The sequence below is a fragment of the Podarcis tiliguerta genome (assembly GCF_965153285.1).
Source record: "Podarcis tiliguerta genome assembly, chromosome: 5".
Taxonomy (NCBI): Eukaryota; Metazoa; Chordata; class Lepidosauria; order Squamata; family Lacertidae; genus Podarcis; species Podarcis tiliguerta.
The window spans coordinates 61,699,105-61,725,076 of record NC_139538.1 but is presented as its reverse complement, the minus strand read 5'-3'; the positions used below and the strand labels follow the sequence as shown (position 1 = coordinate 61,725,076).

The window sequence follows — 25,972 nt, the reverse complement described above, 5'->3', positions numbered from 1 at the left end:
TTGCCCATAAACATAGCCTTTTAGGAATGATCTGTATATTTCTTGCACTGCATGTGAGAGTGGGGAGCGGGAGATGTTTAGATCTAGAACAGGGACCGCCAGCCAAGACACGCACCCCCCCCAGCTCCCACTTACTTTCCCAGCCTTTGGTGTTCTATGGAAAATATAGCCTCTTTTCTTAAAGTAGTGCCTTTGATCCCTAAGAGTTTTACAATCAGGAATTATTCTATCCACTGAAGTGTAACCACTTCTGGGTGGTGGGGTGGGGGTTTGACAGTTGTTAAAAGTACACAATATTGCAAGCATATTTGTGATGAACTTAAAATGCTTAAACTTCCTTAAATGGGTCAGCTTGGGCTAATCAGCTTTTGTGATGCATTTAGTAGATAAATTCTAGAGAGATAACTGCATTAGGCTATTGGAGCAAAAACTACAAAGACTCTTGTACCATCTAAAAGATAAACACATTTATTGTTGCAGCTTGCTGGCTGGCGCCCAGCTCATCAGTTGTGTGAAGTGGATCCATTCAGGCTGGAACACCAAACTGCATTGGTGATCAAATTTAAATACCTAAAATGTAAACACCTAAATGTTTGTGATGGTGAGTTTAGTAGATTCCCGAAGTCTGGAATGCTATTGTTAATTAGCAGTGCAATCCTACGTGCGTCTCCTCAGAACAAGTAAGGGAGCGTGGGACTGCAGTCTAGATGGAAGGAAAAGGTTACACTGCCTTTTTTAGATGTGATGACTACCTGGATCCATAGACAATAGAAGAAATGGGACAAACTGTTAAATGCAAGGTTTGCAAATCAAAACACATATATGCCAGAGCTTCGCAAAGGAATTCCATGAAAATAATACCATGTTGGATTCTATTTCAATTATTTCAGAACTTCTAAGCCGTATTGGAGCATGAAGGGAAAATTGTAATGGTGAGCTTCGGAAAACAGTTGCAGCCCTCTATAGAAAAGGAAAACCAGGAAGTATTTGGAAGAGATGCTACTGATTGGCTTTTAAGATGCAGAGCTGGGCAGCAACTGTTAAAGTGTTGAAAGAGGACCTGGGAGACCAGAGTTCAAGCATGAAGCCCACTGGGTGACCTTGGAACAGTCATTGTTTCACAGCCTAGCTTGTCTGGATTGAACCTGAGATGTTCTGCATACAAAGGGGATGTTCTATCACTGAGCTATGATCTTTCTCCTTTGAAGCTATCAGACAAGGAACAGAAGCACATGATGTGGCTCTGATTTGGCTGTTGCTTCTCAGAATATTCAGCCTCCCTCCCTTTTCCCTTGTTCCAAGCGGTACAAGACAGCAACTGCTTACACGGAAAGCAAAGGGAGTCAGTGCTAAAGGAGCATAACCAAAAGCACCCTCAAAAGTGACCTCCATTGCAAGATTTGTTCTGATCAAATGTATTTGAAATGAGAGAAAAAGAAGCACCATGCATGCCACCCAACACCCCCATCTCTTTAAATTTGGGGTATGAGATAAATACTTATTGCAACAATGCACGGATCATTAATTAGGATTTCCTGGGGTTGTATTGTGTTCTAAATAGCTTACCAGTGGGACAGGAAAAACACACTTTGCAAGAAGCCCCCATCACTCTGTGAAATCCAGGTCCCCATTGAAATCAGGATCAGAAACGCACACTGGGGTAATGGCTTCTGCAGTTTCTATGGGCAAACGGGAATTTCCACTTCCCTCTGAAAAAGAAATAAAAGGAAAGTCACATCCATCGAGTTATCCAGAAGGACCCAGAGGTTCAACAGTGGGTGCTTTATTTGTGTGGTGGAAGTGATGTATGGTGAGAAAGTTTGTGGGGTGTTTTGTGTATGAGTGGGGTTTTTTTGTTTTTTGTTTTACTATTGACACAACTGAATTACCTTGGTTAATGTTTTGGTGCTTAGTGAAAGCCATGACCATAGCCAGGACAGAAATGTGACCAAATGTGTAAGTCTTTAAGGTTAGCCAAGGTTCAGAGGGTCATTCCTGGGCCATTTTATCCATCATGGTCATGCTTGTGCAGGATATTAGAAGTGTGTCTGCAGAAGGGTTTTCAATTACATCAGCAAACTGGGTGGGAGGGGCAGAGATAATAGTATCTATGTGAAGGGTACTCTAGAGCCAGGAAGATGAAGGTTGCAATCCTATACACGCTAAACTCAGATAAAGCATAGAGCCTGAGTAGGCATGTACAGGATTGCACTGTTAAATAGCTCACTTCTCTGCCTCTTAGTTATTTGTATGACAATTTGCACTGAACAGCACCCTTTGAGCACAAGCTGACCTCAAAATGATTCCTTTTGATTTTCATTTTAGGCTTTAATAGTTTTTCAGCAGGAGGGAGGGGAAACAGAACCACTTCAACCTTAGGAGTCAAACCAGAAGTTAAACATCCTATCCAATTATCCAACCTTTCTTCCAAGAGCTCCAAGTGCCATACACGGTCCTTTTCCCAGCTCATTTTCTCCTCACAAGAACCCTGTGTGGTACGTTAGTTTCACAGTCAAGCGAGGATTTGAACAGAGTCTCCCTGTCCCATTTCCCTGATGCCTCCAGAAGGCAAGACACAAGGAGTATAGCTCTCTCCTGGTGCTCTGCCCCAAGCAATGGCTATTCAAGGGTATACTATCTCTGACCATGGATGTTCCATATAGACTAGAGTGATCATGGCTGATAGGCTCGTATTAATTGGTCGTACACTACAGCTGAACCCATCCATGGGACAAGAGTGGGAGAGAGTGTGAGCTAGCCTTTGTTTCATACTGTTATGGCAAAAAGCAATGTCCTACTTTGCTCTTAATTTGCTTCCAGCTGCAAAAGGAAGTTGCTGTGTGATAGATGCACGGTGATTTTTCATAAACAAATCCTGTCTTGTCTCTCTTTCAATCCAGTTTTGGATCTTATGCAATCATCTGCTTGTCTCCTTTAGAAGAGTGCAATGAAGTGCATTCGAGTTTTAGTTACAGCAGCCACACTGCTCAGCCAAGATGGGAGTTTTTCAGGGGAGGGAAGAGTTCATTTCAAAGGTGACCTGTGGCAAACTATTCAACCCAACCTTCCAAGCCTATATTTGCCAAGTATGTTGATCTACTTGCCTGTCAGAGAGTCAAGGCTACGGATGACTTGCAAGCCAGACCTGGCCCTAAGGCAGTTATGTATCTCGCCTGGCCCTCAACCAAGTTTTCAGCATGTAAATATTGCTCAGCTTCCTTTTGTAGGAAAGTGATGATGAGTGTCTGGAGTCTTCAGATAAAAATTATTTTGTTTCTTTCTTGCACATGGCAAAAAATAAATAAATAGTAAAGTAGCTCTTGGAGGGATTTTTCGGAAAGCCCACTAGTTCCTCAGTCCCCCTGCGTCAATGACCTCATGCCATGTGAGCACATGGGCTCTCATAACCTTCCTTCAAGGTGGTGTCAACTTTATTTATTAGACGCTGACTATTTATGGAGTAGATCAGATAATTAACTGCCCCTCACAAGGTGCAGTCTGGAGAGTAAAGAGGGATGGAGGGACAAATATATTTCCAGGCCCATCTCTGATTTTGGCCATACTTCTTTAAAACACCAGCACATTCCACCAAATTCTACTGTTTTCAGTGGAACTGCCAAGTCAAGTCTGCTTAGGATCAAGGTGTTAACTTGGCTGAACACACTCTCATAGCAGGTCAAAATTCCCCATATAAATGTAAATAAATACCAACATTCTAGCTGCAGAATTTTTTTTATTTATGACATAATTTGGTTCACAGTATACATATAATTCCATTTAACTTTTGACCACGTGTCTGGATACACATAAAGGTCCTTAAATGGTTTCAACATAATTAGTAAACAAGCTTTGAGTACGATTCTTAAATAGAAGGAAACTTTATTTCTATAGAAATAAAATTATCCATTTATGAATCCCAAGGACTCATAATTACAGTGCTTGCCTAAAAAAAAAAGTTTAATACATGAAATAGCTTTAAAAATATTCTTAGAAAACACACTTATAAATAACTATTACACATTATAAATTTAAATATATAATATTGAATTTAGGACACTATGAAAAGCCGTTGTGCATGTTTTAAATTCACCAAAACTTAAGTTAAGATCACAGTGATACTGTCCCGGAATTTATTTAAACCCGACCATTGAAACTTGTGAATTTTGTTGGCAGATTGTCCTCTGGGTACACAGTAGGGCCGGTCTTCATTGTTGGTGGTCCATTTAAAAGTTGCCAGTCACAGTTCCGGGCCAACTCTACAGTAAAGATTTTTAGAAGAATCTTTGCAAATTCTTTGCCTACACAGCTTCTCAAGCCCCCTCCAAAAGGGATGAAGCTGAACCGTGAGGAGTCTTCTGGGAAAGGAGACATGAAGCGGTCGGGGTTGAATTCATCTTTGTTGGTGAAAAGCTCCGCAACATCATGTGTGTCACAGATACTGTAAATGACATTCCAACCTTTAGGAATCTGGTAGCCCTACAAGAAACAAGAGATGGAATGAGGACACAAAACAGAGACAAAGGGTCACATGTATGGAGCCGTTTATGAGAGATTAATGTCTTTTGAAAGATGATGCACCTCATCACAATGGCACTGGAGAAATGGATTCCAAGGCATGGTCTGGGTTCTACTCACCACATAGATTTACAGGCCATCTTCTTCTATAAGACTAAGGATTGATTTAACAGTGCACCTTTCTGATTTGTCTAACAGCTCCAGCAAGATGACCCAAGCCATCCCCTTACTCACTAAGGGTAATCTACACATGGAAAATATGCTTATTTCACTGTTCAAAGCTGATCATCCACTCAGTGAAGACAGAATGAATTCCATGCACCACTTCCTAGGCACATAGGACCTCTTAGGCTTTGGAACTTCAGACGTTGCTAAACTACAACTCTCACCAGCCTTTGCAAGCATGGCCAATGGACAGGAGTGATGGGGGGGTTGAGTTCAGTAACACCTGGAGGGCCAAAGCTGCCCTACACCTGGCACAGGTGACCAGTACCAAGAAAGTTCAGAGGCTACCATGCGTATAAAATGGGGAACAGCTGGTCCTACCATTAGGCAGAGTGAAATGACTGCTTAAGGCAGCAGCTATGGGTGAAGAGCAGACAGGGCTTTGAGAATCACATGGCCTGGCCTGCACCCCCATAGCTCGTCTGCTGTGGTCGAGGACTCTCTCAGCACTGAAGTCAGTGCTGGTATACCTTGGTACATGAAACAGAGCACTATTTTGTCCTTTGCCTCAAGTAACAAAATGTCTTGGGCTGCGACACTTTCTCTAGAGCTACAGCTAATCTCTGTGAAACATAGCTCCCTAATTCATAATGCCTTAGGATGGCAACACCTTTACTATTATCAAAGGGGGAAAGAGGGCTGCTAGTTCCATACAGGTATTCCTGCACCTTTTGTAAAGCTGCATAGCAGATATTTTCAGCAGGTAGACTTTTTTCCTAGCATCACATTGGAGAAGCTACAACTCCCAGAATTCTCTCTTGCACATTTGCAAGAGCACATGGTGCTCAGACTGAAAGGCAAGCATTGGCTAAGTTCCTCATACCAAGGCATAAGAACAGCTTCAAGAACTTACTTTTCTGGCATGACAAATGTCATGAAAAGAGCTAGTTATGTCTGACTTATTCCAGTACCAAAAGGAACAGGCTTAAGCACCCTGGAACAGAACAATTTCAATAGGTGCCACTTCCCCCCACACTGTGACTCCACAGAAACTACATCTGTGTAACTTAGATCCACATCATAATCCAAAAAGGACCATTTTCTGTCTCCCCAATCATAGAATCAAAATTGCTTCTGAGAGGGACAGATGAAGCTTATCCCAAGGCATTGCAGCCATGCAGAAACTGTTGGAAGTTTGCTTCTTACAAAAATTCTAAATGTACTTTTTATTATTATGGTATGAGCAGTCCAGTTATTGCTGAAATATTTTGTTGCGATGCTAAGCACTAAAAAAGGATCTCCATGGAAAATCAGCAGAACTGAGATGTTATGGAGACTTAATGAAAATGGGCTTTGCCTGCTTACATTTAGCTCAAAAGTCTTGAGAGCCACTCTGAATCCTCCAGGAACTGGTGGACTCAAACGGAGAGTCTCCTTGATGACACAGCCAGTGTACTTCAGTTGCTCCAAGAGTTCCATTTCCAAATGCTTCTCTTGGCTCATGTTGCCCAACAATCCCTGAAAACAAAGGATGTGTCTTGAGTACCAGTGTAGAGAGAAGGCTTAGCGATCCAGCACCCACACCCTACAGGAACATCTGCATTAATGCAATAGGTCCCAAAGCAAGATCCCAAAGCCAGAACTTCCAGGCTAAGGTCACATTCACGCCATACATTAAAAAAGCAGTATCCATGCCGCATTAAACAGCCACGGTTTCCCACAAAATATTATGGGAGCTGTAGTTTGTTATGGGTGCTGAGAGTTGCAAGGAGACCCCTTAATTCCCCTCACAGAACTACCATTCCCAGAGTTCCCTGTGGAGAGGGACAGATTGTTTAAAACGGCATGTTAAAAATGACATTTCCCGCCACTTCCTTTTGCACCTGAAAGTGAAAGCAAAGATTTTAGCTCCATTCTGACTTCTTTCCTCCACCCCTGCCTACTTTACACATACTTTTGTTGCCACTTCCTGGATGGTTGTTTTGTTTACTTTGTATATTTAGTAAAGATTTCTGCCCACATATTTCCTGGCATAATCTACATGCCACTCAAGTGATGTACTTCCCAAGAGCCTGGGAGACCCTTGCTCAGTTTGAAATACACACCTGTAAAGTTTACCACATGCAAGGCACAGACATCTGTTGATTAATGACAGTCACAATAAAATGAGATTGAATCAACTAAATATGGATAGAGGCGTGCTAACAAAACTTATGTAACTATAACAGACTATTATATTTGCTCCTGGCAAAGTTGGCCCTGACATTAGACAACCTCAGGCAGCAACGCCCTCAAGACAGGAACCCCGCAGGTGCCTTACCTGCCCCACTTCCTCCAGAAGCAGCGCCGGTATCATGGAGATCTTATGGAGAAATCTCATGGTTTGGGTGAGATCTTGCCTGAAATTGGTGCAGATGCCAGTACTGCTTCTCCATCACTGATGGAGGTAGCAGGATGAATGAAGAATGGGCACCATCTGCAGCAGTGGCGGCAGTGGCAGGGCAAGGCGGCATTTCCTGTTTCACCTCTAGCGGTGAAACGGGACACAGTGCCCCTGGTTCTTGGCAACAATTCCCTTTTAAGAGAACAGGAAACGCTTCATCTGCCAGTGATATTTTCTTATATTTGAAACATTAACCATCTAGAAAAAGACACTGCCCATTTAAACGGAGGGTATCTTTTTCATATTTAAAAAAATGTAATATTTTAATTAGTAAAGCTAATCTTTATCTCTTTATATCACTACTTCTACAAAGGAAAATGTTTTATATACACTCTAGCGGGTAAGATATATACAAAGAGACCGGCAGAAGTTTGGCATATTCAGTACAGACCTTGGGCAGCAGTCAACTAAATAGTTGCATTACCATACCCAAATCTGCTCCAGAAGATTGGGGAGAACCCCAGAACAAGATTTAAGGGGTGAGCTGGGGGAGGTCATTCTGTTGCACAAAGGAAAAATCACCTTTAAAAGGTAAAGGTAAAGGACCACTGACAGTTAAGTCCAGTCGTGAACAACTCTGGGGTTGCAGCGCTCATCTCACTTTCAGGCCAAGGGAGCCGACATTTGTCCACAGAGTTTTTCCGGGTGATGTGGCCAGCATGACTAAGCCATTTCTGGCGAAACCAGAGCAGCATGACAGAAACGCCCTTTACCTTCCCGCCACAGGGGTACCTATTTATCTACATCTACTTTGATGTTCTTTTGAACTGCTAGGTTGGCAGGAGCTGGGACTGAACAATGGGAGCTCACCCTGTCACAGGGATTTGAACCGCCAACCTTCCGATGAGCAAGCCCAAGAGGCTCAGTGGTTTAGACCACAGCACCAAATGCAACCCCTTTAGTATCATACCTGAGCATCATTCCACCTATTTATTAATAGCTTTGTTAATATGACCAGACTCATTTGTAATCTGTGCCAGCAGGGTTTCCAAACCAAGTCTCCCAGCTCCATTTCCAAGACTGTCTACAGAATCACAGAAGCCTGTTTCATGCACGCTGCAGCCTGACCTCCAAACCCTTAGACAACACCCACCTTCTCCTGCAATTCCTTCCTCACTTTCTGCAGCACATCTTGGTGAAGGCCTAGGAAAGTAATCAAGGACGTTGCAGCACTGGCAGTTGTCTCATGCCCAGCAAAAAGAAGCTCCGTCGCAGATTCTTTCAGCTCCTTCAGGTGGAGAGGAAAAACAGGAGAAAGAACATCAGGCTGTACTTTGCACCAGAATCCTTTTACTTCAGGGCTATCACACACAAAGTGGCTGCAGAGGCAAACTTCCCAGGGACACAGATCCCGGTACTTAATGGCCATGTTGTTGTGCTAAGTTCATGGGTGCCTCTTATTGCTCTATTATTATTTTTTGTATTTTACAAATGTCCAGAGACCACGTTTCTTTGGACAGCATAGCATCATTGTAACATATATTTTGCCCAGAGTTTTGCAACAAAAATTGGCTTGTTAGACTGGAAGCAGTAGGAGCGACAGTTGTTACTTCCTGCAAATACCCATCACTATCCCCTTTCAACATGTGGCCTCCCAAAATCGCTGCTGATCAGTCAATGATTCTTCCTTTCCCCTAAAGCCCTCACCATCCAAGCCCCCTTTCCTGCTTTGTCCTCGAAAATCCTCACTGACAAAACAGGTCTTCTCCTTCCCCTTCCAGTTCTGCCAGTCTGAACGGTCTATTCTTCTCCCACTGCTTTCAAGGGCTACCACCTTCCCATTCGACACCTTCCCCCTTGGCTTCAAATTGCACACTCAATATCCACCTGCTCTTCTCCACCTGAATATACTGCAATCCACTCCCTTTACTTTCTACATTCCTTTGACATCTGCATTGCTGATTTAAGAAATGAAGGGAGAGGCTGATGCACATAGTTATCAGCCACTCCCTAGTCAGCCACTTTACCCTACTAAACTTGCCTAAAGATGGTTTGATAATGCACAAGAACTTGAGGCAGGAGGATAGCAGGTCACACTGCATGGTCTATGGCAGGGTTTCCTAAACTTGGGTCTCCATATGTTTTTGGACTACAATTCCCATCACCCCTGACTACGGGTCCTGCTAGCTAGGGATGATGAGAGTCCAAACACAGATGGAGAGCCAAGTTTGAGAATCCCTGGTCTATGGGATGGCGCAGGGCATGTGAAGGGAGGAAGAGGGGAAATTCCATTGTGCTAGCAGGACTTCCACTTCTGTTCTCTACTGTCCCTTTCCATCTGGTTTTCCCACAACAATTGCATCTTGCTGAGTCAAATTCATTAACTATCTGATAATCCCTTGCAATGAGAAGCGAGAAATCTTCCACTGACTAAGAGCAGAGTCGAAGAAGGTAGGATACAGAGGGAGCCAAGCAAGAAACGTGGTGATAAACTGGGTCTAAGGCAGTAGAGCGATCAGGGAGGATGGGAGCACAGTATTCACCTTTGAATCGGGCAAGCAGCAAGGATATCATCTTTGACCTTAGTGAAGTCCATTGCAGAGGAGAGGAGAGAGAAGTCAGGTTGTAAGGCAGGGATGGGGAACTTTTGGTCCTCCAGATGTTCCTGGGCTTAACTTCCCATCAGTCCTAGTCAGCACAGCCAATAGTCAATAATGATGGGATGTCCACCAACATCTGGAGGGCCACAGGTTCCTCATTCATGTACTGCAGAGTCAAGACAAGAATGTGGTTGTAAAAGACAGTAGAAGCAAGCACTTTCCAGGAGTTAAGAAACATGCAAGAGAAAATGGCTGGTAGTTAGAAGTCAGGTTAACACTTATCTGACCCAGCCCTCTAGGTGACACTGCCACTATCATTTCAGATTGCTCCCTAACTGCTGCTCCTATTGCGTGATTTTTTGTGTTGCATGTTTTAGGAATTGGTTTGGTGTTGGGGAATGTTCTCAATGACCCACCCAGGTGTAGAGCAGGATATAAATGGGCTAAATAAATAAGCAAGAGTGGAGCGCAGTGCAGGTCTCAAACCCTGTTGTGAATTAAGAGAACAAAGCTGCCATAGGTTTAGCACCCAAGTGTGAACCAGTCCCATGGCTGGGCTGCTCCACTTGTGACTACATGGGCATAGTCACATGCTGAATATTCCTCCATGCCAAACATAAAAACTCGGCCGTTTTGAAAGCTTGGATGTCCAGATGATGGGTTCTAACCCAGTTTTCCGCACATAGTGATTTCATGGGACAAAGGTATATTATGCATCCTTCTGTGTGTAGTCTAAAAAGACTAAGAAGTTTTGGGAGAAGGGCAGGGTAGCTAAGAAAATTGGAGAGCAGCTCCAGTTGTGCCCACTTCCTACACACTGAGCACTGAGATCCTTATGAGAACTTGAGGACCATAGCAATTCATTGATCAGCCAGTTGTTTAATACTACTACTACTAGTAATAATAATAATTTTATTATTTGTACCCTGCCCATCTGACTGGGTTACCCCAGCCACTCTGGGCAGCTTCCAGCATATACAAAAACATATAACTAGGATGCAACTAGCATTTTCACATTGATTTCAGAGGGACCCAAGTTCAACTAACCTTATTGCCTGTTGCAACAAGAGGACATCAACTAAAACAAATTAGTCATCATCACCGCCACCACTATTAAAATATTCCAGCGCCCCCCCCCCTTGTGCTGAAGCCAGAGCACACTGATCACTCCTCCTCACCATTTTATTGTCACAGCGACCCTGTAGGATAGGCTGAGAAAGAGACTGACCCAAAGTCGCTCAAGCGGCTTCATGGCTGGGTGGAGATTCAAAGCTCTCTCACTCAGAGTCCAACACTTGTAACCACTACAACCACACTAGCTCTCAAAGAATTCAATTTTCCCTTTAGAACTATGACTTGTTCCTACAGAACATGCATGCAGCTTTAAAAGCAGCCAATTAAAACCCATGCAATCAACTAAGGTGGAGTAGTCCTAATAGGTGTCACCCTTACCTGTAAGCTCAATGGCACTTATTTATGAACAGACATGTACAGGAATATATATACCCCTAGAGTCCAATGAATGAACATTACTTCAATTCAAAGAAAGGTGTGTTTGTTTAATTAAAAAAACCAAAACCCTGAATGGGATGCCAAACATCCAGGCAGGTCACCACCTGAGGCCAGCCCACTGCTTTTTATGACAACATAAAAGGTAAAGGACCCCTGACAGTTAAGTCCAGTCTCGGTTGCGGCATTCATCTCGCTTTACTGGCCAAGGGAGCCGACGTTTGTCCGCAGACAGTTTTTCCAGGTCATGTGGTCATCATGACTAAGCCGCTTCTGGCGAAACCAGAGCAGCGCCCAGAAATGCCGGTTACCTTCCCGCCAGAGTGGTACCTATTTATCTACTTGCACTTTGACATGCTTTCGGACTTCTGAGTGGGCAGGAGCAAGAACCGAGCAATGGGAGCTCACCCTGCTGTGGGGATTTGAACCGCTGACCTTCCGATCAGTAAGCCCTAGGCTCAGTGGTTTAGACCACAGCACCACCCACGTCCCAGCACCACCCATCACAACATGCCGCACAGTAAATAATAAAACACCCCTGCAGGAAAAAAATTGAAGTATGTCAAGGAGAACTATATTTTAAAATCAGTGTTTTGAATGATCCTGGGGAAAGGATGCTTTCTAAAATGAGCATAAAATGGGAACAAAGGGCATCAAAGTCTGCTGGTGGGGGGTTCTCTGAATGAGGAGCACGATGGCCTTGCGCGCGCGCACATACACACATACACCAATACAATTTCTTCTCAAAGGAACCTATTTTAATGCTGCACAGACAGGCAGAAAGCCTTTCTCAGACATGGAGATCTAACAGCGAAGGAAGAATTGTTGAGTTTAGTCCATCCTGTCACTGCACACAGAAACCCTGAATGCTCTAAACAGGTCACCTACCCTCATTAGACAGATATTTCCAGCCCCTTTACAAAGTGGTGGGGGTGGGAACCATATTTAACTCCATCATTTGAATGGAGGAAATGCCGATAGTGCTTTCTCCGCAACTGAATCTGCCTGACCAGGAAAGGCTGCACCTGGTGACTTTCTGCCTGCTATGCTGTCTTTAAAAACCCAGCCTGGCAACCCTAACTTCGAAAAAGCAGCTGCTATTGACTCGGGGGCATCCTAGAGTCCCTGGTGGCTACTAGACCACCTCCAGCACTGGAATCCCTGGCCCCCAAAGCTGAGAGAGAGAGAGAGAGAGAGAGCGAGCGAGCGAGCGAGCCCGGTCAGGATCCCAGCGCCTTGGGACCTCTCCCCACCTGCATGTTGAGCTGCTCCCCGTTGCCCTGCGTGTGCTCCATCAGCAACTGCAGCGCGTCCTTGTAGCCGTCGGGGGGCTCCTTCCCGGCCAGCTTTGCCTGGATGCTCTCCTCGATCTTGGCGTGGATGACATCGCGCGCCCTCAAGCCCTGGAAGCAAGAGCGGATCCCTTCAGAGAGGCAGGCTCCCCTCTCCTGAGCGCCGCTTGCCATGTCCGGGCAGGGGGTTCCCCTCGGGCCACCTCCCACCTCCCTCCCCCACAACCTCTCAGACCACCCTTTACCTTGTAGAGGCCGCTGAAAGGCAAGTCGATGGGCAGCGAGAAGAGGTTGCGGATCATCTCCTCGAAGGCCTCCATGAGGTGCTGCTCGCCGTCCGAGCCCGCCGTCGGGCTGGGCCGGAAGCCCAGTAGGATGCGCATGGCGATGCGGAACATGAGGCGTTTCACCTCCGGGTAAACCAGCAGGCAAGAGCCGCCGCCGCCGGCGCTCACCAGGAGCCATTGGCGCAGGCAGGCGCTCACCTCTTCCTGGATGACCGGCATGTAGTGCTGCAGGGCCTCCCGGGAGAAAGCGCGCATGATTACCTGCGGCGGAAGGAGAGGCGGTTACTTTTAAGGGGACCCTCGGAGGGGAGGAACTTTTTTTAAAGAAAAAAACAGCCCGCAAAGCTAAACAAGTGCTCCGAGCCTGGCGGAAAGCCGCAGCGCTTCGTCCTGCGCTCTTCTGCTTGCCAAGTGGGTCCTCCCACAAAAAATGGCGAGGTTTTTTTTAAAAGAGGTCTGCGCGCCCGCGGTTAAAAACTTTGGTGGCGCGCTTGGCAAGGCCGTGGATTCGAATCCAGGGGGTTGTTTCTGCCTTGCTGCAAGCCAAGACCAGGGGCGCGGAGAGCCAGCCTCATACCCCCGATTTGAAAGGCACTTGCGTCCAAGTAAGTCTGCTCAGGAGTCGACCCAAATGCAAAGAGGTTCCAGGCGCTAAACTCGGCGATTAAGGCTGCAAGCAGATGGCTGGACATCAGAGTAAATCCCACCGAACTCGACGGGGCGGATCGAGGCTCCAAAAGTCCCCAGTTCAAAGCAGAGGAGGCAGAAAACTGTTGTTTCGCGGTTTTGAGTTAGGAGGCGCCTTTCCAAAAGAAAACCTTCGGGGAAGGACTGTGGGGAGTTGGAGGGTGGGCGTCAACAGTGCCGTTTCCTCCAAATGTCGCTTCGCATTTTGGCACTCCTGCGCCCCGCGACTTGAAAGGGAAGAAAGCACCTTTGAAATCAAGGAGACTTCGCCGCGTGGTGTGGAAGGCCGGGGCGCCAAGACCTCTTTTTATGGTCTCTCGATTGCTCCCTTTTACTTCTCGAGGCTATTTATGGAAGGCGCCATTCGTTTTATGGGAGTCGCTTTTATTGGAACGGACTTTCCCCCAGATGTGTTTTTAGCACCCTGGCCTTCTAACCTCGTCCTCTTTCCCTTAGAACTCTTCCTGAGAAAGCCAGAGCCGACCTGTGTTTACGCAGAAATAAAAGCCCATCACTGAACACGTCGGGGGTTTCTTCCAGGAAGCAGGCAGGCAGAGAAACGCGCGCGGGCTTGCAATCCCTGAACGCGCTTCGACTGCAGTCCTGCCTGGGAAGAGCCCGACGTGCAATCAGTGTGACTTCTGAGTATACGTGCCTAGGATTGAGTTGCTACTAGGAAGAAGCGCGTTCCACAGACCTGCGTGGAATTCTTAAGATTCCAAATTGAGGCTGAAATCTAGAATTTGGGGGCTCAGTGAAAATCGGCGCCCTCTCCAAGAGCCGACGGCAGACTTCTGGAGCAGATCCCCCCCCCGCCCCCACTGGCGCCATCGGGGGCAGAAGTCCAGGCCCCCAGTCCGCAAAATGAGCAGAAAGAGGTCCCCACTACACAGCCGGCTAAGAAAGGAATCTTCAGAAGTCCAGAATCAAAAGTCACCTAACGGCTCCACAACTTCCCTCACCGGGCTCGGAGCCACCCCAACCCGCTACACGAAGCCCTTCTCCCTCCGGCCCCACCGAGGCTGGCGTGCCTTTCAGAGAGCTGCCCCCCCCCTGCCCCGGAGCTACGGCGGTGCCTCCTTCGTCCGGCAGAGCCGCTCCCCGCTTGCCTTCTTGCGGTGCTTGTGCTGCCCGTCGTGGAGGTTGGAGAGGCAGCCGGCGCCCAGGATGGTGCGCACCGACGCCGGCCACTGCACTGCCACCAGCCGGTGCTCTCCAAGCAGGATGTGGCGCACGTTGTCCACCCCCATCACGCGCACCGTGGGCCGCCCGAAGAGGTGCGTCTTGTAGATGTAGCCGTACTTGCGCCGCTTCAGCTGCAGGAATTTCCGCCGCTGCAAAAAGAGAGCGAAAAGAAGAGGGGTGGATCAAGCTGGGGAGCCCAAAGGCACCTGTTTGGTTTGTTTGTTTTTTTCTCTCCCCCGTCGTCCCTCTTCCTTCTCCTCACCTGCAACACTAACTGCAGCGTCTCCCCGAAAAAGGGCAGCCCCATGGTGCCCGGGGGCAGGGGCAGCGGGCAGCTGGGATCGCGGCCGCGCAGGCAGTACAAGTCCCACAGCTTCACTGCGGCCAGGAAGAGGAGTAGCGGCAGCAGCACGAAGGTGAGCACAGCGCTGGGCAGCAAGGCAGAGAAACCCATGCTGGCCGCCGGGGCCGGGCTGCAGCGAGCGGGGCGGGCACCTGCCGTCAGGCGGGCGGGCAGGCTGGCAGACTTCCCCCGGGGGCTGGCGAGTGAGCGCAAGGGCCCAGCGCCGCGGCGGGGGCTCCCTTTTATAAGCATCCTCGGCCCAGGTCGCTGCCCACTTTACCTTGGGCCGTGCGATCAATTAGTTCACCGAAAGTTCATCCTTAATTGCCCCTCGGGCCCGGCAGGCTCCGCCCCGTCGATGCACTCTGCCTGCCTTGGGCGGGCTTTGCGCCTTCCCGGTCTCCGCCTCTCTCCTGCGCTCTGCAGAAAGCACTTGGGAGCCAGCCGCAGTTGCAAAGCGGATGCTGAGCGCCTCTCCTCCCTCCGCAGATGTCCTCCAAGCCAAGCCAAGCCAAGCAAGCAGCTTGACTGGGAAAGGCAGGTGCGCTTGGGTCAACCAGCCGTCTAGGGCGAACCTAGGCGCAGTGGCTCAGAAGGAGACCTTCGCTGGGTTCCCAATAAGGTCTACTCTCCTGTAAAGGCAGCCAAGTGCTCCAGGGCTGCCAGCAGGAAGGACCCTGCCCTACTGTGGAAGCGTTTGTGGACACTTAGGCGCGCAACGAGGCTGCCGACTAGAGTTGGGTTGCTCTGCTCTGGTCCGAGTTGGTTGCGCTCAGGCCATTGAAAAGAGCAGGGTTAGTGAGTTGCTCCTTCGGATCATCGGGTGGTGGAGCTCAACACTTTAGGAAGGAAGGAAGCCCTGTGGAACTGGTTGGTCGGTCAGCGGCGCACCCACCGCTTCGAAGTGAGCATGCCACACGTTGCGCTAGATCCTGCGCGCACTTGCGCAGATGTAAGCGCCACTCCATAGTTTAGGACTGCATCGCAAAAACAGGCCCGGCGACTCAACCTAAGGCAAGTCAGTCGCGTGCATCCAAGAGCCATTTCAGACGTGCTCCCAACTCCAATCAACGGCGATGTTTTGCAATACATTTAAGAGTCTCCCCCTCCCTCCCGTGCCTTTAAGCTTGGGCTCCAATCCTGTGTCATTTATTTGCTATTTTTAAAAATACCGCCCTTCATCCGTAGATCGCAGGGCGGTTCACAAGAGAGAGATACATCATAAAAGCATAATTAAAAATGAACCGATAACCCCCCTCCCCCCTGTGCCTTGCCTAGTAGTTCTCTTCGTTTCCATGGTTTGGGAGCCTGGCTTCGATCTTTACTTCGGAGTAAACCATGAGGTCTGCTTCCCAGAGAGGGACTTTATCTGCTCCTTGTTTTACTGGAGGAGTAAACACGCGTAGGATCGGGCTTTCCCGGATAGTTAAAGCGCTGCCCCACTTCGCAAACGGTGCTGTGACCCTGCAGTCCCCGTCCCCCCCGCTAGTAAATTCATAAAGACTTTGAAGTTGCCCACCCTGCAAAAAACACCAATCCGCACTTGGACAAATAATCCGGTTTCTGTACTAAGGCACCGCTTTGTATTCCTAGACAAATGGCGCTTCCTCATTACGACGGTGCAACCACAGCCAACTTCTGTTTCTCTAGGATTTATTAATTTGTAAAGATTTCTTGCTATATCTTTATGCCGCACACTCAAGCAATTCGCTTCTCCTCTTGTTCTCCGAACAATCCTGCGGTGTAGATCTGGCAGAAAGGGCAGGTTACCTTAAACCCGCTTTCAAAACAACTAGACAGGGAGGCCAGATCTGGATCAGGCAGCAAGAAGCGATCCCGACTGGCCCAACGCTGGTTCCCTGCCAAAAATCTCTCGGTCACACAAACACATCCCCGGGTTTGACCTGAGGGTGCTGCTGTTTGAGAGATCGTCCCAAGGTCACACCGTGAGCAACGTGGAGAGAAAGTCGTGCGTACCAGGGCAAAAACAACTCTTTTTTCCATCAGTGGGCAGCAGGCACCCACCTCAGATAACAGCTGTTCCTCTCTTTCTAAAAAATACCTCCCTGTTCTAGAGGCCTTCCATAGTCTCAGCACTTGCTGATCCGCACTGTAAGGTGCCTACCTGGATTTCACGCGCGACCTGCACCCTACAACTTCCATTGACTTCACTGAAACTTCGGTCAGTATCCTGGCCATAGCAGCCTGGGACAGAAGTCTTATGCACTTACTCGCGGGAAAGTTGGACTTTCTGCTGTGCAAAGATGCATTGGATCGAGCCATGAGGATCTAACCCTCTGTTAGCAATTCCTCCCACCGAACCAATTGCTTACACAATTAAATTCCATGGAGCTTTCTCTCAAATACTGTATATAGAAAGCTTTCTCTCAAATAACTAGAAAGCTCCATGGAATTTAATTGTGTAAGCAATTGGTTCGGTGGGTGGAGTTACTTTCTATCTTCTTAATTTTGCTCCCTCTCCAGGCAGCCAGTTAGTGTGTTGCAGGAAATACATAAATTTAGGCTACAACCTTGCAAACACTTACCTCAAAGTAGCCACGCACACCACAACTGAGTACAGTAGTGGGGGACTTATTTCTGAATAAGGAGTCATCGGATTAGGTTGTCAATTCTCTAATCTGCCCCTGATACAGAAATGCAGTGATGCGGAGCTCGACCTGTGAAATTTCTGCCTGCCGCTCATCCAATAACAGAGTTGGCCCTTGATTTTTTCAAAGACTTTGGGGGACCCTGGGATCATCTATTTGACCCTGCGCAGTGCACACTACCGCTGGTACCCACCCTTTCTTTTGTTTGCTTTTGCTAACATCCAAGCAGGAGAAGAACGCTGTGGAACAGCAAAGCTTGCGAACTTCTTTGCGCTCTTTTAGCTGGGCTCCTAACAGAACAGAAGCATTGCCTTTCTCCTAAAGGATCGCTTGAGCACATTTCTTCTTCAAATGAGGGGGGTCCAGTTTGGAGGTGGAACCTTCTATAGTGAGGAGGCTGGAGTTGCGGTGACTTAAGTGCCCCTCTGTACATGCCCAGAGGTGCTCTTTTCTTCGTGTTTCTCACAAAGATAGTCCTATCTCCCCCTGGGTGGAATTTTAGATTGTAAAATCCTCGGGGCAGAAACCTTAATACTCTATAAAATGCCCAGCGCACTCTTGGCCTGTAAAGAAAATAAGAACGCAAACCTGACCCTGGACTGCTGACTGCATTCAGCGGCCCTTACTCGCAGGTAAGAGAGGTTAGGCTGGGCCGCAGACCATCAACCGAGTAATAACGTCCCCGAACCGTACATTAAGGTTGAAAAAAATTTCTGCGGCCAAGCATTGGGGGTGGGTTTTGGGGGCGCGGGGAGAAGCCCCCACTACAAGGAACCGATCCGGTTGCTGAACCACTGTAGCTCCGGCTTCTCTCTGCCCCCTTTGGCTGGAAGGGCCGTGAAGATTTAGGGTGGGAAAGCCCTGGGCCTGCCCCCAATCCGCGGCTCTCCAGCTCCGCGCGAGCGTTGCCTCCGCAGCAGCCGCTGCCTTGCAAAGGGAGCGCGGGATGTTTCCGAGGCTCGAAACCATAAATGATGTCAGCGGCCCGGGGAAGAATGGCCGAGCCCTGGCCGCTTTCTCTAAAATTAGTCCTTGGCCTGCAGTTCACCCCACCGACAGGGGTTGGATATTTACGTTCAAGGGATCTGAGAGGAGGAATCCGCAGCAGCAGCGAGAAGACGGAGTAAATTCTCCAAGCTGATGGCGCGGGGCGAATCGTAGGTTCAAACGCAGGTCAGCGAGGGAAAGGGAGGTTGTTGGGGCGAAAGATAAACACACAGAGTCGCCTGGGGGGGGGGGGCAGCCGGATCTGCGAGGGCGGGCGGAGAAGGTGTGAACTCGGATTCTCTCCAGACCTGCGTGGCGGGGGAGGGCGAATCAGGCTTCACTCCGCAGCCATCTTGACCCCGAATCTGCAGAAATGTCAAGTCGGTTTCTCTGGGGCCAGCCAGAGAAGTTGGAACGGAAGGAAGCGAGGGTTGGACAAGAGGCGGCCAGCGCGTGCATCGGGCGCAAAGCTGCGCCCCGTTCCGGTTCCCAAAGTCCCTCTGGGTGCATTTGCCTTGCGCTACTTTCTCCTGGAAGGGAAATAAACCCCATTCCCCACCGCTGCCCCGCACACGAAAGAAAGCCTCGGGCAGAGAAAGGTGCAGGTGTAGGAGCCGCGCAAAGTGGCTGGGGAACCACTCTGATGGGCGCAGCAAAATTATTATTATTATTATTATTATTATTATTATTATTATTATTATTATTATGTACCCCGAACATAATCCCCTACTGACTTGGGGGAGTAAAGCCTCTTTTATCCGATCTGCCGAGAATGGCGTGGGGTGGGGTTCGCCTGGCCTTTAGGATCACCCCCTGCCTACTCCGGCGAAGAACTACGATTTAAAGGCCCAACTCGAAACCTTTGCGCCCTAGGCCTTGGGTTCAACTTCGTAGCTACCGCAGCCTAACCCCTGGAAAGAGGCCAGCCGAGGGCGACAAGCACCTGTTTGCACAAACCACCCTTGCCTTCTCGGAAGTACCCGCTCTCTCGCTGCTTGGCCAAGGCTGCCACGTCGACTCCCCGCCCCCATTTTACTTCCCCACTGAGACATACCCCGAATATTTGCGTTGTTACCCCCGTAAGACTATGCGTCAGAGGTGACCTGCGGACATCTTCCATTCATTGGTTTCTCCAGCAGATCGTGCTTGGGAGCCCACTGGCGGGGAGGGAGCGGGGGTGTTCCTCGCTTAGCAAATAATAATAATAATAATAATAATAATAATAATAATAATGATGATGATGATGATGATGATGATGTTCCAATACTTTGGCCACCTCATGAGAAGAGAAGTCTCCCTGGAAAAGACCCTGATGTTGGGAAAGATGGAGGGCACAAGGAGAAGGGGAGGACAGAGGACGAGATGGTTGGACAGTGTTCTCGAAGCTACCAGCATGAGTTTGACCAAACTGCGGGAGGCAGTGGAAGACAGGAGTGCCTGGCGCGCTCTGGTCTGTGGGGTCACGAAGAGGCGGACACGACTAAACGACTAAACAACAAAAAGTTTTAGTGGGGTTACCAGACCAGAAAACCGCTTCTCTGGGGACCCTCGGGACGGCCCCGCTGCCGCCTTTCTTTCCCTCTCCAAGAGGCTTCCCAAGCCAGGCCGAAATTTCCCTTTCGTGCCAGAGGGCGCTGGGTGTTCGCCAAGCGCTGCAGACACGCATAGCACTTGCGTAGCCCGGGAGCGAAAGAAGAAGGGTCGGGGAGGTGGTCCCGCTGCTCACAGAGTCGCCACCGGGATCGGCCTGCGGCTATTCTAGGGGAAATGCGGCCTAGGTGCCGCATTTTTTCTCCCAAGGAGAGGGCTGTGGGATTCGTGTAGGACTCGAGTAAATGCATTAGCGCACTCAGTTCCACTGCAAGGCGAGGGAATTCAAGAAGCGCCTTGAGCAGCCAGCGCTTGCTTGCTGTCTTTTTTGCAGCTGATCATAGATTTATGTCGTACATTCTGATTATGCGGCTGGTCTACAGGGAAATCCCTTTGAGCTGAAGGGACAAGGGTGAACCTAGAAAAATGCAGGGGTTTATTGGGGACGGTCGGAAGGCGCAGGGCAGTGGAAGTGTCTAACTGGAATTCTTTCCGTTCCTCCTGGAGTTAAGAGTGGAGAGAGAAAAATCAAAGCACTACGGGAGGAAGTGTTACACTTTGAGAATCGGGATGCCCCCTTGGAGCAAGTCGCTCTGGAGTAAATTCGTGGACAGCAATAAGTCTGCTCTGCAGGGAATGATCCACCTATTTGTGGCTAAGTGTGCAGATTTCATTATCCTGGGGAGTGAGTCTGGTGGGGCGGGCACATTGCCAGAGTGCAGCTGGGAAGAAGCAGGATCAAATGTCACTCAGCCACGAAACTGTTGCCTACCTCACAGGGTTGTGGTGAGGATGTCATATGGGCCAGGCCGGGAGAAGCGTTTTGCTCCTCGTTTTGTTCTCTGGCTGAGGAGCATAAAATGGGACCGAGCCCACCAAGCCCAGGATCCTTTGCAGGATTTGCAGCAAGCCACATACACAGCGGGGCAATCGTACACGTGTCTCCTCAAAAGCTTGGTCCTCTTTTCAGGGAGCCGAAGGAAACGCAGCGCCCGAGAACTCGCATAAACAACGTTCACACGCACCCGAGCATTCTTGGCGCGCCGTGCGAAAAGGACGAGGCAAGCCCCTCTTCTCGGAATCGAGAATCGGTGCGCGTGGGGAGACTCGGGTCCTTTCTCTCTGCAAGCTGCGTGTCATCCCAGCCTGCCATTAACACTGGCCAAGTCTCTTACTCAAATGATTACACGTAATTATAATCTGGCTAGGGGTTAACAAAAGTGCGTTGTTCAGTTCGAGGGCAGCTGAAGTCGGTCCCGATCCTCCGGCTCCTCCTGGCTCCTTCCTTCCCGACCCCCCAGTCAACAAGCACTGCCAGAATGGGAGCTGATTATATTAATTATGTTGGAGGGGAAGAGGCGAGGACGGACTCCTGGCCTGTGTCGTTCTTCCCCCCACGGTTGGCTTTTGTTTTTAGTAGATTTTTTTTAAGGCTCACTGTGTTCCCTCCTCGCCCCCTCGCCTGACCTATATAAGCCCAGGGCCCTGGCGAGCTTGGGGGGGGGGGTGGACCTGGATCCTCCTCGTGCGTGTGCGCCTAATGGGGGCGGATGCCCGTCCGGTGGTGCGTCTGCGGCTCCGCGAACAGTGGCCTAACCCCGGGGCACTTGCGCGTTCCCATGCGCTGACCTGCCAGTGACCTACCGCCCGGATGAATGAACCCTGCCAGCTCCTGCGCCAAGTTCACTGTCCGCCAAATAACGAGATACGGTGGTCTGAGCACCGTTAATTAACACAGGAAACCTTTATTATCTCCGCAGCCGTCAATCCCGAGGCTGCGGGGGGGGGGGGGGCCGGGATTCTCCAGTGGTCAGAGAGTGAAAGGGATCATTAAAGACATCTTGGAAGAAGGTCAAGAAATTAACAGCCGAATACGAAGGGACTGGGGCGGTGGGGGTGGCAAGTTAACGGTCATTACGTTGCACTTTCGAAGGGGGAAGAAGCGGGGGCGGAGTGGGGTGGGGTTCGGACTTCTACCGTGGGGAAAGGTCCGGGCCTCCCTTCTCAAAAAACCTATTAACTCCTGCGCAACCTTAGGCGAGTTAAAGGCTGCCACGATCCCCGAGCTAAACCGTTTAAAGCAGCAGTAGCAGCATCACACGCGGTTTTGGGCACCTCGATAGACTAACACTTTTGACTGCGAATGAGCTTTCGGGGTCCACTTTACCAAAGTCCCCTTCAGCAGATGCATGAAGGGAAAATAATCCTCAGGTCTGGTGGTGGTCCGTGAAAGCTTGTTAGAGGCGCCCTAATGAAGTTGACCATCCATTGCTTTCAGTAGGTCTACTTTGATTACCTTTGGATATAAACCCACCCTTTGTCGTTAACGTGCCAGGAGACTCTTCATGTGCTTATGAATGTAGGAATTCACAAACGTGTATATTCGGTCGTGTGAACTGCCCTGAAATCTTCGGAGGAAGGGCACTATATAAATTTAATAAATGATAAATAAATCAATATCTCCGCTCCAATACACTCAGAGGGCATTTTTGAAAAAGAAAACGAAAATACTCCAAACGAAATATATATGATCTTCTTATGTTGACCAATCCTATGTTTGTGTTTATTCTCCGAGGTAAGTCAACCGGAATCAAGAGCGCATTAGGCTTCCGCGCTATCCGGTTTTTAAACGGCTTTCTCACTATCCCGACTCTCGGAGATCAACGCTTCAGAGGCTTCAGAGATTCAGTTTTCATTCCAAATTTCATTTCAGTCTTTCAGCGCGTCCACCAGCTTGAAAGCCGGATCTATCCCTCTTTCAGTCTTGCTTTTGAAACGTACCAGCGGCTGCGTTCGAGCTTCAAGTGCCCTTCGCGCCTTCGCCAGTTTCAGACTCGCAGGTTTCTCCCTTTTAATCGGGCCAGTGAATCTGAGGCTTGCAGTGTGCCCTGGAGAGCCTAACTAACTACAGCGGTGAGCAGTGCATGTCTCCTCAGAAGCAAGTCCCAGTGGGGCTTTCTCCCTAGGAAGTAAGGTACAGAACTGCAACCTGTGTCCTCAATTCCGTGCGCTCTTCCCCATTCAATGCAACGGGACTTACTTCCCAGCAGACGGTCATCGGAGTGAGTGCTCTGCAATAGGAAGCGCTAAGATTCGGGGAATGAAGGAAAAGCTAGAAGAATGAATTTTGTGTCTGAAAGCCCGAGTTAAGTTCCCAGGCTCTTCTGGAGGAGGAGAAGAGAGCGAAAGAAAACTGAACCAGGAACATCTATAGATTATACCCTCTCCATGCTAGATTGAATGAAGGCAGTCTCATGGTAGGAGACATTCGCTCTTTCCCTGTCCTCCACACTCCTGCCGGCAGGTTAGTCAACGCGTGGTGGAAGAACCCCTTCACACGATCCACATCCGCGTTTAGAACCACCGAATTGGGTGTGAACCGAAGCGGTGGGGTAGGTGTGAAACAGGTCTCCAAAACGAAATCCAACAGTCCCGGCGCTTCTTCTTTCCATTGTGTTTTTTATTTTAATCAAACCCATTTGATTAAAGGAGGGAAATCTCACCATGACTTCTATCTGTAGCATTTAGAAGGGGGGTCGTCTAGGGGAGCTGTGCTAATTAAAGTTAGTCATTGACATTTGGCTGTTGTTGTTTTTTTCTCAGTTTACCACAAAGATTCACCTTAAAAGGCAAGGTCAAGAGGGCAGAGGCTTCAGGTTCACTCGAGGGTCAGCCTGCCAACAGCATTTAACTCAGCATTTAAGGGCAACCTTCGCGAAGGGGGGGGGGGGGTGGGACGGTGGAAGAGAGAAAAAACAAAGGCGGAATTATCTTACACAGGATCCGCACCCTGAGAGTTCATTCGGAAATCTTGCTTTCCAGTTGGTGCTTCTGTACCTCCAGGTAAGTGAGTCTACTGACGGTCTCTCTGACTTATTATGGAGGCCCAAAGGTATTCTATAGACACCCAGTGCCAGTTATCTAACAACCCCACTGTTTACAGACAAGAGTTTTTCACAAGAAAAGAAGGATGAAACAGAACAGAAATCTGAAGAAGAATAAGAAATTAGACAAATAAGCCCATTCTTCCCCAGAGGAGATACTTGGAAGACAGCTAAAGCACCTCTTTCTGAAAATAGGAATTTCTGGTGGTGGCTAATAAGTCACATTAGAGTAAAATGTCAATGGTGGGTATTTTTATCCCCTCTTCTGATCCCAGTTTATGATGGAAGAATAGTAGGGCTGTAATGTTTACTTGAGTTATTGTTTAATCTAATTTATTTAATTCATAATTTTTTTAACTAATTGATTGTAGGAAAAAACCTCAAAGCAGTTTACAAGAAAGATAAAACCAAAAAATTATCACTAAAAAATTTGCAACCATAATTTAAAACATACAGAAAGTTAAAACTGAATAGACCGAAACAAGTTAAAACTCATACAAACTTTCTGAAGCTTCCTAACTGCCTTCATTTGAAATTTAGCTAAGTATACCGAAAAGGTGGCTGGTTACTCAGGCAGCAAATTTTCAAAAATAAATAAATTAATATTAATATTTGTTTGTTTGTTTATTTCATAAAATTTATATTCCACTTGATTTTAGGGGGGGGGGACACCCTCAAAGCGGTGATATACAAATATATAAATAATACCTGCAGCTTGGGAGAACTGTTCCCTGTTCTTTCTCATGTAGAAAACAGGTCTTGTAACGGGGTGCCTTGGTCACATGTTTGTATGCTTTGTTTGTTTGTTTGTTTGTTTGTTTGTTTGTTTGTTTGTTTTGGACTACTTAGCTGTAAGCAAATTTATAACAATGCAGTTGATTGAACAATGACTTAATCAACTAAAACTCATAGAATTAATCAACTACAATGTTTTATTCCTGGGGCAACCCCAATGGATACTAATAAAAAGTCACACTAAGAATGACAGTATAAATTCTGCTGATAGCAGTGAGACTTGATTCCCAATAAATCTGTTTCAAGCCATGGTGTCAGGCACATGAAGACTCCCTTAATCAGACACTTTAACTAGATATGAATGAAGTTTATTTAGGCCAGGGTTAAAGTCCAGTGAACCCAACAGGCATCTTCCTTTCAGAATGTAAATGAAATCAGGGCTGGTATTTTGACCCCAGAGGCCCCTGATAGGAAGCAGGATTAACGACTGCAGGACTACCAAATATTCTGCAGATGTGGGTTTCCGAAACATTAAAGATTATACAGGTAATGCTCCATCTGCTGAATTTCTGTTTTGAGTGCCTTACAGTGTAAGTAAAAACAGCGGCAATCATAGCAGGAAGCAGAAGAAGATAACCTCATATAAGACATGATATTTTAAAGACAACTGTATGTTTAAATGCTTGTTTCATTTCATGATTGATTATCTGGTGATAAGAACAAAGCAGAGGATACTTTCACCTCTGCTAACTCCATTTTAAGCCAGCCATTTACTGGCAATAACACTGGAATATTTTGGTACAGCTACCAAATAGCTGTACCAAATAGTATCCAAGATAATATTTTAGGCAAATTTTACCTAGGACAGGGGTTGCAGCAATAGTGTTTCTGTTTAAACATAATAACGGCTAACAAGACCTCACCATAATGAGAACCAACTGTACTGGCTACCAATTAGTTTCTGGGCCCTATTCAAAGTGCTGGTTTTGACCCATAAAGCCTTAAACTGCTCAGGACCGCAATACCTCAAGGACTGCCTCTTCCCATACGAACCTAACCAGACCCTGAGATCATCTTCTGAGGCCCTCCTTCGTGTGCCTCCTCCTCAAGAGGTCTGGAGGGTGGCAACACGAGAACGGGCCTTCTCTGCAGTGGCTCCCCATCTATGGAATGCTCTCCCCAGGGAAGTTCACCTGGCACC

At 48.0% G+C, this 25,972-nt stretch overlaps 1 protein-coding gene across 1 annotated transcript; it reads right to left on the bottom strand.

The window, feature by feature from the left end:
- Positions 1–3,713: 3,713 nt before the first annotated feature.
- On the bottom strand, positions 3,714–15,517 carry CYP26A1 (cytochrome P450 family 26 subfamily A member 1). Its single transcript, XM_083443625.1, has 7 exons — positions 14,886–15,517; positions 14,548–14,772; positions 12,710–13,012; positions 12,426–12,575; positions 8,217–8,351; positions 6,046–6,198; positions 3,714–4,476 (listed from the first exon to the last, which is right to left on the bottom strand). Exons 1-7 carry the CDS (start codon positions 15,216–15,218, stop codon positions 4,135–4,137), a joined length of 1,641 nt encoding a protein of 546 aa, XP_083299751.1. The 5' UTR covers positions 15,219–15,517; the 3' UTR covers positions 3,714–4,134.
- Positions 15,518–25,972: the final 10,455 nt, after the last annotated feature.

Bases quoted from the DNA above. Each gene is read 5' to 3' on its own strand.
- CYP26A1 (XM_083443625.1), bottom strand. From the start codon at position 15,218: ATGCTTATAAAAGGGAGCCCCCGCCGCGGCGCTGGGCCCTTGCGCTCA. The intron at 14,773-14,885 runs GTGAGGAGAAGG...CTCTTTTTGCAG, and splicing joins CGCTGCAGTTAGTGTTGCAG to CGGCGGAAATTCCTGCAGCT. The intron at 6,199-8,216 runs GTGGGTGTTGTC...CTTTGTTTTCAG, and splicing joins GGAAGGAATTGCAGGAGAAG to GGATTGTTGGGCAACATGAG.